The following is a 17,077-nucleotide window of genomic DNA, read 5'->3' on the forward strand; positions in this document are numbered from 1 at the left end:
TGCTGCTTGGGAAACTTCTGACCATTGCATTATACTGAAAATTCAAAATGAGTGCCTGAGCATCTTTAGTTTAGATTATAATGAAGACAGTTGTCCAATTGGGAATCTCAACTTGACCATAAAACTAAATGTCTTTGTGAATCACACTCCTCAGAGAGGAACATATCTTAGCTTTACTGACTTCACATTAACTCTATAGATTTTGCAGGTATAAGACACGTCACATGTCTGGTCTGCTTTGCTTTGTTTGCCTCCAGCCGCCTCTCACTGTCTCGACATCTTTGTTTAGTTGTCTTATCACCGCCGTCCTCCATCTTTTGTTATCTTTCTCTATAGCTTCTATCCTCTCAAGCTCTCCATCTGTCTGGCTTTTACCCTGGAAGAGAAAGAATGTGGCTTTCGACAAACAGAATTAATAGCATGCTGACTGTGTTACCGTGTGTCTGTGCATGAATGAAGAGGTAAACTGGGTGTAAATCTGGCTGGAAGCATGTGTAAGCCTGTAGCAGTACATCAACATTACATGTCCTGTACAGTTATGTGCCTGTCCTTGTGTATGTTACAATGTCACCTCTGACAGTGGGTGTAAATGTGAGTGAATCACTTTGTCAGCGCGTGCAAGCCTCTGTGTGTGTGTGTGTGTGTGTGTGTGTGTGTGTGTGTGTGTGTGTGTGTGTGTGTGTGTGTGTGTGTGTGTGTGTGTGTGTGTGTTTGTGGCCATAGATCAGGGTAGACAGAGCCTCGCTGGAAAACAACTGAGTCAGAGTTTCATTACGTGACAGAGAGACAGAGCCAAGACCAAGCACATACGTTATGCTGCCTGACACACACACATAGTTTATTGGTCAGTTTTCTAACAGCAGACTAAACTTCAGAGATGGCAAAAACTTCAACAACCAATTTAATTCATAACTTAATGTATGTGATGAACAGAAAGATGAACTTATTATTTAAGCTTTGAGAAAATAAAGAAATGTTGCAAATAAGTCATTTAATGTTTCTCTTCCTGCTTTTGTCCTGTGCTTTTTCTCTGTAACAGCTGGATCATATGGATTATTATAGTTCACATTGTCCTCTATATTAATCAGTTTTAAGTCACTCACTCAGCTACTGTGACAGTAGCCTGTTACACCAGTTAAAAATTAGCCTCATCAAGTGTATTCTTGTCGCGTGTCTTAATTCAATATTATTTGAATAGAAAACCATAGCATACATTATCCCGAGGCAGGTCGAGACCTTCCAAACAATAATTATCCAAATAATTAGTTCAGTCTCTTGAGGTCAACCATATCCCAGGCCGAGACTCTCATGATCGCCACATGATCCAGAAACAAACGACTAAAAGACAATTTCCAAAGCAGCCTCCAACACAAATCTGCGGCCAGGCCACAAAATCCATACTCCAGTCCCCAGGAAAACAAGCCACCACATTCTCAGTGTCAGCTTGTCCACAATCAGCTCATGGATCAAGCTCCTCGTGCCCCTACAGTCGTCTGAGAAGCAGATGAGAATACTCACCTCTGGCCCCGGACATGCAGTCCACCTCACTACACCAGCTTTACTGGCCAAGCCGAGGACAGTCAGAAATCTTCAGCCTTCTTGCAGATAATGAAGACAGAAGCAGAGAATAGCTCTCTCCTTCCTGGGCAGCCGAGAGTGATAAGGCCATCAAGGTCACCAGAAGTTCAGTTCTGACTTACAGCAACTCAGAGAGGAAAGTAGATTCCTGGTGTTACAGGGCCCCTGCCTCACCCCTCTGTCCCCCAGAGTTTCACAACTCCCCCGGCAGAGGCAGGTCCTACTTCAGCTTTTCATGTCTAAACCTTTGATTTGATTGGTGATTGACTACAGAAGCTGGACTTCGTAAAGTAGCTAATCAACAGTTGAAACTCTATTTTATATTTACAACTGAAACTTGGTTGTGCCGGGTTTCACTGCAAAGTCCTTCACTACTAAAAAGAAAATATCTCCATTTGGTGCCTGCATGACCAAACAAGTCTCTGTGGTGACCTCACAACACAAAAATACACAACGAGTGATAAATTCAACAGCTGTTACCTTTTACTACCTAACTTCCTATAAACAGACATGTACATACACTCATACACATGAAATGGCACACAGGACCATTTATGTGCGCGTGCGCGCGCGCGCACGCACGCACGCACGCACGCACACACGCACACACGCACACACACACACACACACACGCTGTAGCCACCGCGCTCTGCCAAATGCCTGGTTTCCAAATAAGAGGCTTTCATCAAATATAGATTCAAATGTCCTGCATAATTTACATCTACAAGACACAGCAGGCAAACACACACACACACACACACACACATACACACACACCTACCCACACTTCCATTGCCCTCACTGCATGTGTGTATGTGTACATTGTGTGTACAGGGAAATATTTACGTCACCAAGCAGCAAAACTAGGACACAACAGAGGAAAGTACAGAAACATCATTTTTATATCTATATCTATGCATGGAATATGATAACATAATGTCTCCCTCAGGATGCATTATAATTACACAGGTAGTCACTTGAATTGACCTCTAGCGCCACCATTTAATCAAAGTGAGTATTTCTCAAACGCTTCGCTTGATTCAGAAATACCTTCAAAACTAACAACATTCCCACCGGGCCCAAATTTATTTAACAGTAAGCAAATGTTAGCATTCTAGCACACTAAACTAACATGGTGAACATTATACTGACTTAACATCAACATGTTAGCATTGTCATTGCATTTACGCATGCTAGCGTTAGCATCGAGCTTAAACCACCGGTGTGCGAAGGTAAAGCCTCACAGAGCCGTCAGTTGTTCAGCATTTCCTCGTGTGTACCTGCTTTAGCCATTTTGAGCCATCAGAGCAGAAAGCACTGAGCTGCCACAGCACCATACTTTAATTACATTAGGGTCTATATTGAGACAGGTATAATTAACTGGCTAACTTGGTTCTTAACAGTATGGGGCTATTTAAGGGAAACTGCTAGCGCACACTCAAGTATATTAAAGTTGCAAAGGATGGATATTTTTACCTCTGTCAAGGTGGTTATGTGTTCACCCCTGTCTGATCGTTTCTTTGTTGGTTTGTTGGTTTGTTTGTTTGTTTGTTTATCAGCAGCGTTACGCAAAAACTGCCAAACAAATTTCCACAAAATTTGATGGAAGGATGGGACAAGGGCTTCATAACAATCAATTCAAGTTTGGACTGGATCCAGGAAACCTTCTTTCTTTCTTTAACATTGTGTTTTTTGACATTTTCACAGATTCCCGAGGGAATATTGCACAGATCTGGATGAAAAATAACAGGAATATTTGGAGAATAATGAGCGTATGCAACTTGATTGGGGTCTATTGGGCCTTGGTGGTGGTATGCACCCTACTGAGTGCCATACTATCTGCTAATTCACTTTGTCAAAACTTACATACATGATACAAAAAAATCTTTTTTGTACAAAATTTTATTTTGATTATATATTTAAACAAATCAATTCAAAAAGAGGCGATGTGGTTAGCCACTCGCTATAAGTACTGACCAGCCAGGAGGCAGGAGATTTACACTTCCGAGGCTTTGTATGACAGAGATGATATATCTTATAAGCAGGTGTCTATTTTTAGCCTGGCCTAATTAGCTGCACCAGCAGTTGGCCGACACATTGAACACAGAACAGAGAAGAATTCAGTCACAACAACACAGAAGAATGTTGGTTCATAACTGTATGAAATACAAGAAGTGTAACATACACTCTACCCTAAAATTCTTGTTCCAAATTGTCAATATGCACATATACAGTATAAAGTACATAACGGAAATGAAAGATATGCGAAAATAAAATATTTCAAATACTAAAAAGAGGGTTACAGTATGAATTCTCCACATGGGGAACATTATGTGCTTTCACGTAATCCAGTGAATTCAATCGGAGAAATCCAGTGGACTCATTACATTGATTAAAATGCAGTAAAACCCTGCTCACAATGGCCTCAAACGACCTGAGCGACTAAAGCCGTAGCTAGCTTGGTATTGAGAGTAAGTCAAAATCTATCAGCTGATAATTGTGTTTCACCTCATGGCATTTATCATCCCACCGCTCAAACCCAGAGTGTGTGTGTGTGTCAGTGTGTGTTTGCAAACAGCGTCTAATGTATACGGAGCAGTACACTGTATCTGAACTGAGGCAGCAAATAATGACATTTGGCTGTTTTGCAGAGGAATGGAAATGTGATGACATCAATGCAGGTTGCTTGATCAACCTAATCCACTCTGCGTAGGCACACACACACACACACACACACACACACACACACACACACACACACACACACACACACACACACACACACACACACACACACACACACACACACACACACACACACACACACACACACACACACACACACACACACACACACACACACACTGGCATCATGGTGTGGCAGTGTGCTAACCCCTCACGAGCATCTCCCTTGCTCCCTCCCTCCCTTGCTCCCTGTGCTCTTTTCCGTCACTCTATTCATCAGGCTTTACACCTGAGGGAGAACATTTCAGCTTCTTCTTTCTCTCTCTCTCCCTCTCAGGGGAGTAGGGTCCATGTTCTGTCTCTCTCAGCACCTGAGATCCGAATCCCTGAGGTCACTTACACTCGTCCCCGGAGAAAACTCTACTACAGGACGCACACATAAGTAAATGCCAGCTCATGACTGACTAATCACAAGCCAATAAGCAATTTATTATACATTGAATAAACCTTCCAAACAATTATGTTGTGTTCCGTTGATAGGGTCGTCAGAAAGACAGCAAATGATAACAGATATATTTATATACTTAATCTAACACTTTTTTCTCTTCAGGTCCTTAATCTCAGTTTAGCTGAAACTTTAAATTCCCCTCTAGAAGTCGGCGTATCTATTGAGAAGGTTTTCAGTTTAAGTCACAGTATTAAGTCAGTGGATATTAGGGATGTGCTAGTCAGCACCAGATATAATATTATTTAACACTGGTTAACTTTTGCGTCTGAGATGCTACGCAGCCAATCGACACCAGCTGGGGCTGCAGCCCTCCTCTGCCCGCGCTAATGCCCAGGTCTTTCAAAGCAGCGAGGGGGAAAATGTGGGGCTGATGACGTTTTGTAAAACCAGGGCAGTTTGGAAGTATTCAAGTAAGTATACTCTGCTCCAATGGCATTTTCTTTTAATCAACGAGTAAATCTGTCATTAGGAACATCCCTATAGTTCAAAGACCAAAGATGACTCAGGTATTTGGATGATTCCTGTTCCTATTTACAGCTCATTCATGTTAGCTAAGAGAAAGAGAGATTTTATAAATGAACAGAAGTTCATTTCTTAGCTCCTGTTCTCAGCAGCGCAGTGTTGTGGCTTGGCGAGGTGAGACAGGTCCATGTGCCTGTCATATGATGCTGGCAGCACCAGTCTGGAAACACAGTGAGGAGGTTAGCGGGAAAGAGGGTTTGTGCTAAATGTGTGTGTGTGAGAGTGTATCTGTGGTTTCAGAGAGCTACAGGGTAATTTATGGAGGTCTGGTAGAGAACTAGCGGTGTGTGCTTGTGAGTGTGTATATGTTGCCTCCCCTAAAGGGCCTTCTCTGAGCATGTCTGATGTTATTCACTCTGACATATTTCGCAGACTTTATCTAAAAGGCACTGTAGGTTCACAGAGACACACACAGGGAAGATACGGGGGCAAAGCAATGAGAGGCTGTAGCTACAGTAAGTGGGGTTACAACACAACACACACACACACACAAAGACACACACACACACACACACACACCATGTGTTTCTTCTCAGAACTAGTCTTGCCCTCCATGGTCGATAACAGCAGGAATAAGAAGCACGATTCTGTCTTAGGAACTTTTCCTGACTTCCATAGTTTAACTCTGTCTCACATCAAACCTGAACGCACTGTGGCAATTTAATAAGACTCCCCCTCTAATATACATTGTGTAGAACTGATTACTTCATTAATTAGTCAAAATAATTTGAAAAACAGAAATCAAAATACATGTCTTCCAGACTGTGCAATGTGCATGTTTCATGCTTTTCTCTGGAATAAGTAATATTAAATTCTTGGCTTTGGCCTGGGGCGGAACAGTGAGCAATGATTGGCACTGTTGCAGAACAGCAAGAGGGTTCTGGGTTCGAAACTGTCAGCCGACCAGGGACCTTCTATGTGGAGTTGTTGCCCTTTGTCTGTGTGGGTTTTTTCTCTGAGCACTCAAGCTTCCTCCCACAGTCCAAAGACATGCAGGTTAATTGGAGACTGTAAACTGCCTGTAGGCGTGAATGTGAGAGTGAGTGGTTGTTTGTCTCCATGTGTCAGCCCTGCGATACGCTGGCGACCTGTCCACGGTGCACCCTGCCTCTCGGCCAAAGTCAGCTGGGATCGAATCCAGATAATGGATGGATGCATTTTGCCCACTGAGTGAATAACAAGATTGAAACGCGAGAAACACTCAACCACACTATGAGTCTACAGCCGTGCAAATACCTCAGTGAGGCTGTGCGTTGTGTCTATGTGCTAAATGCTAACATTAGCATACAAACACGCTCACAATTCTAGAAGCCAGAAGAAAAGTCAGAGGACCACTCACGTCATTAGGATTCACCATCTGGGGATCATCACTGACAGTGTAGAAGATTACATGGCAATCCACTCTGCGAGCATGACTAATTGCAATCAATGCAGTAACTAACCGCATCCAGTGTGTCCAAACTGAAGTAAAACGAAATCAGATGCTCAACAGGTCACCGGACATAACATTTGAATAACTCACACACTCGGTGGAATGTTTAGTGCTTGGTTTCTCCTCAGGCAGTGTCACTGAGTCAGACGTGCAACCATTTTCTAAACCGCTTAGCCTGTTCAAGGTCACAGGATGCTGGATTTTATCCCAGAATTCAATGGTTGCCAGTCTATCACAGGGGCTGGCACACACAAAAAGACTTATTTACACTCTCGTTCACACCTACAGGCAATTCAGAGTGGTCAGCTCACCAAATCTGCATGTCTTTGGACAATGGAAGATGCCAACTGTACACAAGAAGGTCCCAGCCAGACAGAGACAAGCCAATGAAGCAAGCCATGATGCTTCAGCACAGAGAGGCAGCTTCCACTCTCTAAGCTGTTTATCTGAACTGGAATGGAAGTAGATTGCCATTGAGCCAAAAACAGCCATCTCTTCTTCTGTGAACACTAAAATGATATGTGTACGATACTGTACTGAAATGCTGGGCTGACATGGGTGAGGATGCAAATCTATGTAAGTAAGTTAGAGCAGTGAAGAAAAGGAGATTTCTGGTAATGTTGCTTTAGCCAGAGATATTTCACAATGGGAAGTCCCACAACGGCGACATGCAGCGTATGCAAGACATCAGTTTCGAGGAGTGGCCCCAGTGTCGCAAACTACAACACGAGCAATCTCAAAAAGCACTTTGTTACAGTTATGACTGTCAAACTAGATGATAAAAGGAGTTCTATGATTTTCTTTTTCCAAAGGGTGTTTACCTGAGCTAGGCCAAACAATAATGATTACAGCTGTTAAAGCGAGCTGTTATTTTTTCAAATGCAAATCACATCAGTACTTGGTATTAACCGAAGTTGTCCAGGTATCGGAATCTCTAACCGGGAAGGAAACTTTGTATTAAAACACACTGAAATAATTAAAGAAACAAACCCCCCCCCCCCAAATCTCAGGTATGGGATCATGGTCCTTTCTGTTGCTAGGATACGGTTCATTTCTCAGCCACGACGATCTCACTTTCATGATGCAGAATCTTTGTTCTCCCAATCTCTCTGTTCACACACGTTTGTGCTTGTGTGTGTGTGTGTGTGTGTGTGTGTGTGTGTGTGTGTGTGTGTGTGTGTGTGTGTGTGTGTGTGTGTGTGTGTATTGAGAGACGATGTAGAGAGAGAGGGAAAAATGACAAGAGATAGATGTAATATGAGAGAGGAGGGAGATTGAGATGTGCGGGACAAGAGGGGAAAAAGGTGACATGGGGATATGAGGAGGGAAGTGAGATAAAGAGAGAGAAGACATAAGATGAGAAAAAGGGGAAGAGGGGAATGAAGGAAGGTGAGAAGAAGTGAAGTGGGGAAAGACAAAAGGAGGAAGCTGAAAATAACAAAAGGAGGGGGGGGGGAGAGAGAGAGAGAGAGAGAGAGAGAGAGAGAGAGAGAGAGATGATCAGGGAAAATCAAAGCGTGCTCGGCACTGCAGGAAGGTAGGCAGACTGATGCACACTTCAAACACATGCAAACACACAAAAAGGTCCAACATCTGAAAGGGGGTGAGTGGAGGCTCTGTCCATACAATGACCTTCTTAACCTAGCGGGAAGGAATCTATAGTGACACACATGCAGCACAAGGTGATTCAAAGCTTCACATGCACTAATCAATAACCAAAAATGTGTGTGTCATTGGTTTAAGTACACACACGCACACACACACACACACACACAAGGCATTGAGCCTGGTGTACAGCAGTACGCTCGTGCTCTGTTATGATGACGAGGCTGTGCTGAGAGCAGAAGTCACATGCTGCCTAATCAATGTTCATCTTTAACCTTTTAAATCTATACACAGCTTGTATGAATGTCGTGTTTGTTCCTTACAATTATGGCACTTGGAAATATCCACTTTTAAAAATCAGTGTAATGGAAAAATGAAAAAAGTGTCTCTTTCGCTCAATAATAAGCATTTTCTCTAACTGTATATTGGTAAGGCAGCAAATGGTTCTAGATTTATGATTTTATTCTTATAATTTTAAGCACTTTGAGGTTGTTGTTAATGGATGAATGGATAATGGATGTGGGTTGGTTGGTTTGTATTCAGTCTTTATAATCCGTAGAAACATGACTTGCACTGCAATATGTGGCACAACACACACCTCATCAGCAGTTTATACTAAAGGAAATGGTCTCGGAAATTTGAAGGACTTCTTAAACCAGGCAAACTCTCTATTGAGTCATTCAAATATTGGTAAGTGAGAACATTTGATTTTCACAGAAGCAATCTGCCTCCTTAAGGCTTCACTCAACCACTTTAATCTGGCACTTAAAAGGCACGGAGTTTATAGTTGAACCAACTGCATTTATATTGGTATTGTAACCCAATCCCTAACCCCTGTTTTTGTAGTAACTTGTGTTGATTGCTGTCGTTAATTGTGCGGTGTGTTGATTATGTTTGTTATTGTCGAGCTGCTGTTCGGTTGATACAGAGATAAATGACTGAATCTTGGTAAATGTTTGTGTGAAAGCTAAAACACAGGAGGCAGTAAACCTGTCACACTTACCTCCACTTTAAACAACACTAAAGTGTGTTCATGTGCAGGTTGATAACGAGCAGAGGGAACATTGTCATCAGAGGGGCGTTGTTCCCATACCCCCACCTTACCATTCACACACACACACAGACACACACACACAGACCAACCCATGAGGATAACTAGTTGGTTTCCACAACAACAGGCAGCAACCTGCCAGCCCGCTCTGTCCCTCCCTCCCTCCCGTTGTCTCTGAAAGTCTCTCGTCTGCTTCTTCTGCCACTTCATCTCCACCCTCTGTTCATTCCACCTCCCTCCTGTCTGCTTCCCCCTCTCTCTCCTTCATGAGTCCATTGAGACACAAAGTGTTTTTCTGTTATCAGTGTGTGTGTGTGTGTGTGTGTGTGTGTGTGTGAATCCCGCAGCTGCATCCTACTCTTCATCAGTCCTCCAATCTTACAATTGTGTACTAGATGCCACAATAGCCCTTGTAATGACGAGGACAGAAACGAGAGGTAGGAGCAAATTATACTGCAAACAATTTGTCCCCCATTATTTCTGTCGTGTTGCCAGACAGCACCGGAAAAGCTGATGTGACAAAATGATACAGATATTAATGAAAGAATGTGTTTTCTTGACACAGCAACAATATGTAGTTGATCCTGAACTCAAGTTTGTGCAGTTTGTGTGTGTGTGTGTGTGTGTGTGTGTGTGTGTGTGTGTGTGTGTGTGTCTACCGCTGACTTCATGTATTTCTACAAGTAGGTCTACCGACCTTGAACAAATGAGGCTGAGTGTATACGTGAACACATAATGTAAGGCTGGTGAATTGTGAGGGAGCATTGAAACATTACAACAGAAAATGACGCCTGAGGCCAATGCGGCAGTGATGGCACACAAACAGGAAAATAAATCAATAAAAGCTAGATTTTGCCCTCGGCTCATTCTTACAGTCCACTGATGCTATTCAGAGGATTCGAAGTACAGACGATTAAACTGCAGTCCTGTACAACTAGTACAGTCGAGGTGAAAGAGAGCTCTCAAATTAATTAGGCACCACTGTACAGACATCTGATATGGGGCCGATCTGGGGGCCAATATAGATAAAGTGTGACACTGATACATCAGCCTATATGGCAAAGACCCTTATGACATAAAAATGTAATCAAGACTTGATTTTTTTTACAGCTAAACACAAATACAAACAAATATATAGAATTTGAATTAAGAAAATATGCAAATTTGTCAACATTAAATGTAATAATTAATGGATAAAATGTACAATAGGCTGATTTATTTCAATTTATATGTGTCCCTTATTTTTTGTGTATTGTGTATGACTCCAGGTTTTAAATTGACAGTTAGGATACTGAGACTCGAGTTAAAAAAAAAACAATCACCAAAGTTAAAAAGACAAAATGTGAACTGCATAATTCTGTCGGAGGAACGAGGGTTAGAGGCACTTGTGACTTGTCCGCTGCCTACAGACGTCCAACGGTACAAATGTTCACATAAAGCAGCCGAACGCTGTTGTGTTGTCAGACCACGGTGAGAGGATGATAAAGTTAAAAGTCGTTCCCAATAACTCTTGTCCTACACGTGTTATTTTGCAGGTCCCACAGTGCGACCACTAATAAAAATGAAGGATTTCTCCAGGATATACGACTCAATTCATCAGTGAGTATATCGTCACAGTGCACGAGACATGATGAGACTTTAACAATTAGTCAAAAATGGCTGGAGGAACTTCTTCTATGACAACTGAGTAAAAATTGCTTCAAAGATTCAAACATCGGCGACAACAAGCATCCTGTTTCAAGCCTGATATCACCGCGTGTGTGTCTCTACAGTATGTGTCACACCGCCCTTGGACATGGGCTTGCGGAATGTGTTGAAAGGAAGGCAAAACACTGGGTTGCCACAGCAACTAGCCAAGACCGGGGGAAACAGATGGGGGTGGGGTGGTGGTGGGTGCTATCATGAGACGAGGTGAAAGCAAGCAAGAGAAAAAAAAAAAGGTGGGACAGATGGAGTTGAATAATATTGGAAGAGAGAAAAGAAAGGGTGAGGAAGATAGTTAGAGAGAGACTGGAAACTGAAGTGGGAGGAAGGGAACTGCAAGAAGAAATTGAGGAATATTTTCACAAATTTTAACAAACGTACAACATCTGAAAAGATCTGGATTTTTATGAATTTAGTAGGCGTCTATACTCTCCATCTTTTCTTGGTGTGAGGAGGATGTCTCGACGTCTCCTGGTTACTTTAAGGGGAAGTCAAACGTAGAGCGAAGTTTAAACACGGCTCAGGCTGGTCTCTGTCTGCTTCTCGTCCGCTGTCACATTCTCTCCATTCTCTCGTAAATAATCAGCTTTCTTTCTCGTTCCCTGCGATTCCTCCTGGCTTTGATATCCAACACAATACGTCTCTCTCCTTTAGCACTTGCTTTTATTTTTGTCCGACATTTTTCTGTCATCCTTCACCTTTATGCTTTGTGCAGTAACTAGTTAGAACACTAGTTGTTTTTTTATTTTGTTGTGTGACTCAACAGAATACTATTAACTGTAATCACTAACATAAAAAAATAGTAATACGTATCAGAACAGGGAAATATGATGAATGAAATCAAAATACTTGCTTCTCCTTGGACCATAATCTCCATTATATTAGCAGGTAAACAGGTTATTAGGTTTTTGTCCAAGATTTCAAGGTTTTAACAATATCTTTAGCAAGAGTGATGAAAAACAATAGAGCAGAACTCCCCTGTGTAGAATATACAATATCACACAGCTCCTTAATGCAGCGTTGTATTGTATCTGAATTGGCAGAAACTTTAATGACACAACCACCAGCGTTCGCCACAATCTATTCTGCTGTTTCAGCAGCGTTTTAGGGGCGTTGAACTTATAAAGGCTTTAAAGATATAAGGCATTAGTATGGATGGATTCATCAGCCTTAGATCCACTGCTGCATCTCAGTGTAGAAATACAATACCGAGATATTAAACACACATGCACACACACACGCACACACACCATTTCCTAATCAATAGGTGTACTGTTATTTCAGCCCTCTACTCTCAGTATCAATAGCTTCATTGTGATTAAAAATATACTGTGCCTTTGGATAAGGTTAAGGCCAATGAAGGCCGGATGTGAGTGTGTGAAAAATCCATCCATCCATCCAGAGAGGACAGAGAGAATATACATATACTGTGTTGCTTTAAATAAAATAAAACGGTGTTATATACAGTACATTGTTTGTTGATATAATTGAGTATTTCCCATAGGAAGGAGGTTTTCATGTTATAGTAGTAAGCTCTCTATCATCCAACACTTCCTTTACATACTATTATATGAACATGATTTAAGAAGTCACATGATGCACATGATTACTACACATGATGCAGTTGAATGTGCCTCTTTATACATAAAAGTTCATCTTTAGTTTTCAGACAAGTTTATAAATGTGAGCTGCAAAAACATAGTCTGTGCATTAAAAAAACTGCGATCCATTTTAAACGTCCCTTCTCACTCGTACACTAAATGAATGTCTTGAAGACTCTAGTGGCGTGTGGTACAGGAACCGAGGGACAGCGGCGCTGTAATGCAACACTGCGTCTCCATGACCCTTACACACCTAATTAACCTCTTTCTATTGCTCTGTGTTGAGATACAACTGATGCTCTTCGGTGGATTACACTCATAATCCTCAATTAGCGTATCATACGTACACTGAACTTGTGTGCTTTGGGATTTAGAGGACTTAGAGGCACAGCTAACTTAGAATGAAGGAATTTTGGCACAAGGAGGACAGGGTTGGTTGGCAGCCGGTCCCATTAACTTCTGTATCAGTGCTGATGTAGACAGATTAATAAATGAAAGACTCTGGCTGATGAGGAAGAGCTGACACTCAATAATGAAGTCAAGGCCACAGTTAGCTGCTCATGCTCAAGTCCAGCAAGAGGGAAAGACTGTAGTGACCTTTAAAATGTGACGTAAAAGCATAGGATTAGGTAATATTTTCAAAATGGCATGACTTTCTCTGCAACCACCATCATCAGATAACAGATTTCTGGGGATGATGCCGATACTGATTTAAGAGAGAAGTTGTTGCTCTGGTTTATATTGTTTCTGTTTTCCTGCCAAGGGACAACAAACTAGCTTAATATGGTGTGAAACATCTCATTTCTTTTCATATCAGTGTAAATCAAACAACATATAGGCCAATACCGATGTATCTGTGTAATGACAATATCTTCTTATAAAATTGGTTGGTCTCAAATCAATAGTGAAAAGTATAAATTGACAATATGCTGTTTTTCCAAAATGACACAGACAAAATGTTTTCTTATTACTGTTACTATTACTATCACTAAATACTAATAGAAAATGAGAACTTCAAAGTAACTTCTGTTGCATAGAAACATTTCTTTATCAGTCTGGGTGATGAAGAAACAGTAATGTTGTGAGGATCTAACACCATCCTTCATCTCTCCATAACAAAGTACTGTAACATTAACAACACCTTCCACCTACAGGTCACTGCGTGCGTACTGTATACATGTACCATACCCATTGCCACTGCACATAGGGACAAGCTAATTTGTGTTTTAACTCCAGCATCTTGCTGCATCGGCAGTGACAGAAGCACTATTAAACTGATCCAATCAACATTATGTGACATATCACTTTCCAAGAGGTCGTAGCAAGGACCCGGTGCTGGAAGAGATTGGTGTCTGGCTCAGAGATATGTTACCAGGGCAAATACAAGAGCTGGACTCCGGGTACTTTGTATGAAAGACAGTAACTCTGTATAAAGCACACAGTGCCCTCTCCCTGAACTCCATCAGTTCTTATGGCACCCGTCCAGTGGCTACTTGCTGCATTCAGGACGGGAAGCTGAGCGTTTGGAGCCTCAGCTCAGTCGTCCATGTTGACTTCTTCAATCAGCTTTGTTCAGTTCACAGCTCAGGACATTTGGAGAATATCAACAATCTGTGATTTCCTTGTGGCTGCACGTCATTAAACACCATAAATGTGGGAAATTAAGTTTGCTGTAGTCATCATTGTGCGTGTGTGTGATTCCATTGTGTGTGTGCATGGTAGACGTGACTGGAAAGAGGACTCAACGAGTGCTGACCTTGCGTTCTTTGTCTCCGTACTCCAGCCCCAGTGTGTCCATGGCACGGACGATGGCAGCCAGAGATTGGATGGTGTTGCTGTAAACGACAGGCTTGTACTGCTTAACGTCATCACCAGAGAAGCCGTCCTCGTGGATGATCCTGAATGCACAGAAACACACGCACACATTAGTCAGTGGGTCACAGACTTTGAACTGTGCTGTTGTACACATTAACAGTGACACTGTAACAAACAGATCCTGACCGATATGGATTATTGAGGAGCTCAGCCGATATTAGGGAGTAAAACAGTTACAATACCGATATATTTACCAATGAATATATAAAAAAGATGTCATTATCAAACCCTAATGACAGAGAAATGTAATTGTGACTTGAAATTTTACAGTTCAAACTTCATTACAAATAAATAGAAAACACAAATACACATATACAACCAAATATAAACCTTGAATTAAGAAAACAAACACTTTTTCAGTCAAATATATAAATGCGAATCTTTTCCACGTTATATATTCTGTTACATATGTATGTATCTGCAAACATAAACCCTAATATGTCTGTACATTGGTCTCATATCAGCCAATAATAACCAATAAATCCAGAAATATTACTAAACCAGACTCTCAATTATCAGTAGACAGAAAGTGTGCTAGCCTGAAAATAAGGTAGGTGGAGGTATATTAGAAAGGTTAGATGAATAAAGGGTTTGGGAGAATGGAGGTGGGAGGTTGCACAGAAGCACAGGTGGTTGAAGGAGGAGGGTTACAACAAAAACACAAAGGCAAGAGAGCAGGACAGGGGGGAGGTTGGGGGGAGGCAGGGGAGGGTCCATAAACAGTAGGCTAAGCTGACATTTAGGCACACAGTGCCCAGCAGCAGCCTATCCTGCTGTTTTAAATGTCATGCTATCTTTTACTGCAGCTAAGGACACACCGACAGGCCGACCCACAGAAACAGAGTCAGACGGACAGATGGACAAAGTGGGAGAGAAACGAGAGAGGACAATATACAGGACACCAGAAAACAATCCTCTGATACAGACGGACAGATATGGGTTGGGGACCATGATGATGCAACAACAACCCCCCCCCCCCCCCCCCCCCCACACACACACACATTAATCAGGGTGAACAAGTGCTGGACTGACGATCAAACACAACTCCAAATAGCTCCATCACACTTGCAGTGCTGGCTCGCTCACCATCCTCTGGTATAAATGACTATTATTGTGGCTCTGCCCTCCTGAAACCGCCTGACACAGCACATAGATTAGCCGATGGGCACAACACCCACTAATCTCTATGGTGAAAGAAATACTGTTTTGGTCACCTGCCTATTAGATGTCAGCCAGGCAGCCGATAACCCGTCCACATCTCAAAACAAGCGAGCTGACTGACGGGATACTAATGAGCTAGTGTCAGGACGGATACAAGTACCACGACACCCAGCCGTGCTTTCGAACAAAGCTCGAGTGTCACAAATTCAAAGTCTTTGGAAAAATAATAAAAATTCACAGAGCGTTTTAGGACACAAGTGTTGCTCAAGAAGAAGCAAAAGGCCAAGTACAAAACCCAGGAAACCAAAAGAAACTAAAATTAAACTAATACAACTGAAAGGAACAAATGCAGCCCTTGTAGCCGGCCCACATGTGCAGCACTGCTGAGCCCCAGAGCAACCGTTTAAAAATAATCAGAATTTTCTGTCCTTTGAGAAATTACAAAGGACATTTTTTTTACCAACACAAATCAGAAGCATGGAGATTTAACCAATTAATTCATGACATACTTGAGAAATGCAGCTGTAATGATGGTGGTGGTGGTTGGGGGGTGGGGGTGGGGGTGGTGGGGGTGGGGGGTGGGGGGGGGGTGAAGTGGGTGAAGTGTGACGGATCGATTAATGAATATTGGCTGGTATCAGACTTTCACAGACTTACTGGCAACAACGATTATGTTTAAGAATGAAAACATTTATTCCACACAAACAACAAGGCAGAACATGTGGTTCCTATTTTTTGTAGTAAAAAAAAAAAAAAAAATGTTGTTGAATATATTTGGTTGCATTTGTGTTTTCTTTTAATCCACAGTAATTTTACCATTATTATTATTTAGGTTTATGTTTAAACTGTGAAATATGAAGCCTTACATTTCTTTGTCAGGATGGAGGATTGAGGATTTGTTGACAGCGTTTCAGGGAAACAGTGGCAAATGTTATTTTATATATAAATCAGCAGAGGGTATTTTCTTTACGTCCTAATATTGTTATCGCATTGGCTCCTAAAAATCCATCTGGGTTGGTCTCTAGTTAACAAATCACAGAACTGACTCTTATTTCTTAAATCTACACGTACAAAAACCAAAGTTGTGTAATTTGTCCTTTTTAGCTGGTTATATGCTTCTCGGTCACAATTACAAATACATTTAAAAACTGAAATAAATATCTCTAAAGAAAATGATATTATCTTACATGGAAACAAGATGGCATTTTTGAAATAGTGGGAACAGAAGGATTTCATTTCACACACACACACAGCTCTCTGTATCCATAGCACCTCAGCTGCTGTGTAGTTCGTACACATCTGAGTCTTTCTGAGCGCGTGCCTTGACAACTGGAAAACACGTGCCACTATACACC

General features: G+C 41.8%; 1 protein-coding gene across 3 annotated transcripts in view; it reads right to left on the reverse strand.

The window, feature by feature from the left end:
* Window positions 1-17,077, reverse strand: part of gnao1a (guanine nucleotide binding protein (G protein), alpha activating activity polypeptide O, a) — an 80,339-nt gene that overhangs the window by 45,523 nt on the left and 17,739 nt on the right. For all 3 annotated transcript variants that reach the window (XM_034587195.1, XM_034587193.1, XM_034587194.1), the window contains exon 3: window positions 14,443-14,584. In XM_034587195.1, coding sequence (XP_034443086.1) covers window positions 14,443-14,584 — 142 coding nt within the window. The remainder of the gene's footprint in view (window positions 1-14,442; window positions 14,585-17,077) is intronic.

Source organism: Hippoglossus hippoglossus, chromosome 6 (genome assembly GCF_009819705.1).
Source record: "Hippoglossus hippoglossus isolate fHipHip1 chromosome 6, fHipHip1.pri, whole genome shotgun sequence".
Classification (NCBI taxonomy): domain Eukaryota; kingdom Metazoa; phylum Chordata; class Actinopteri; order Pleuronectiformes; family Pleuronectidae; genus Hippoglossus; species Hippoglossus hippoglossus.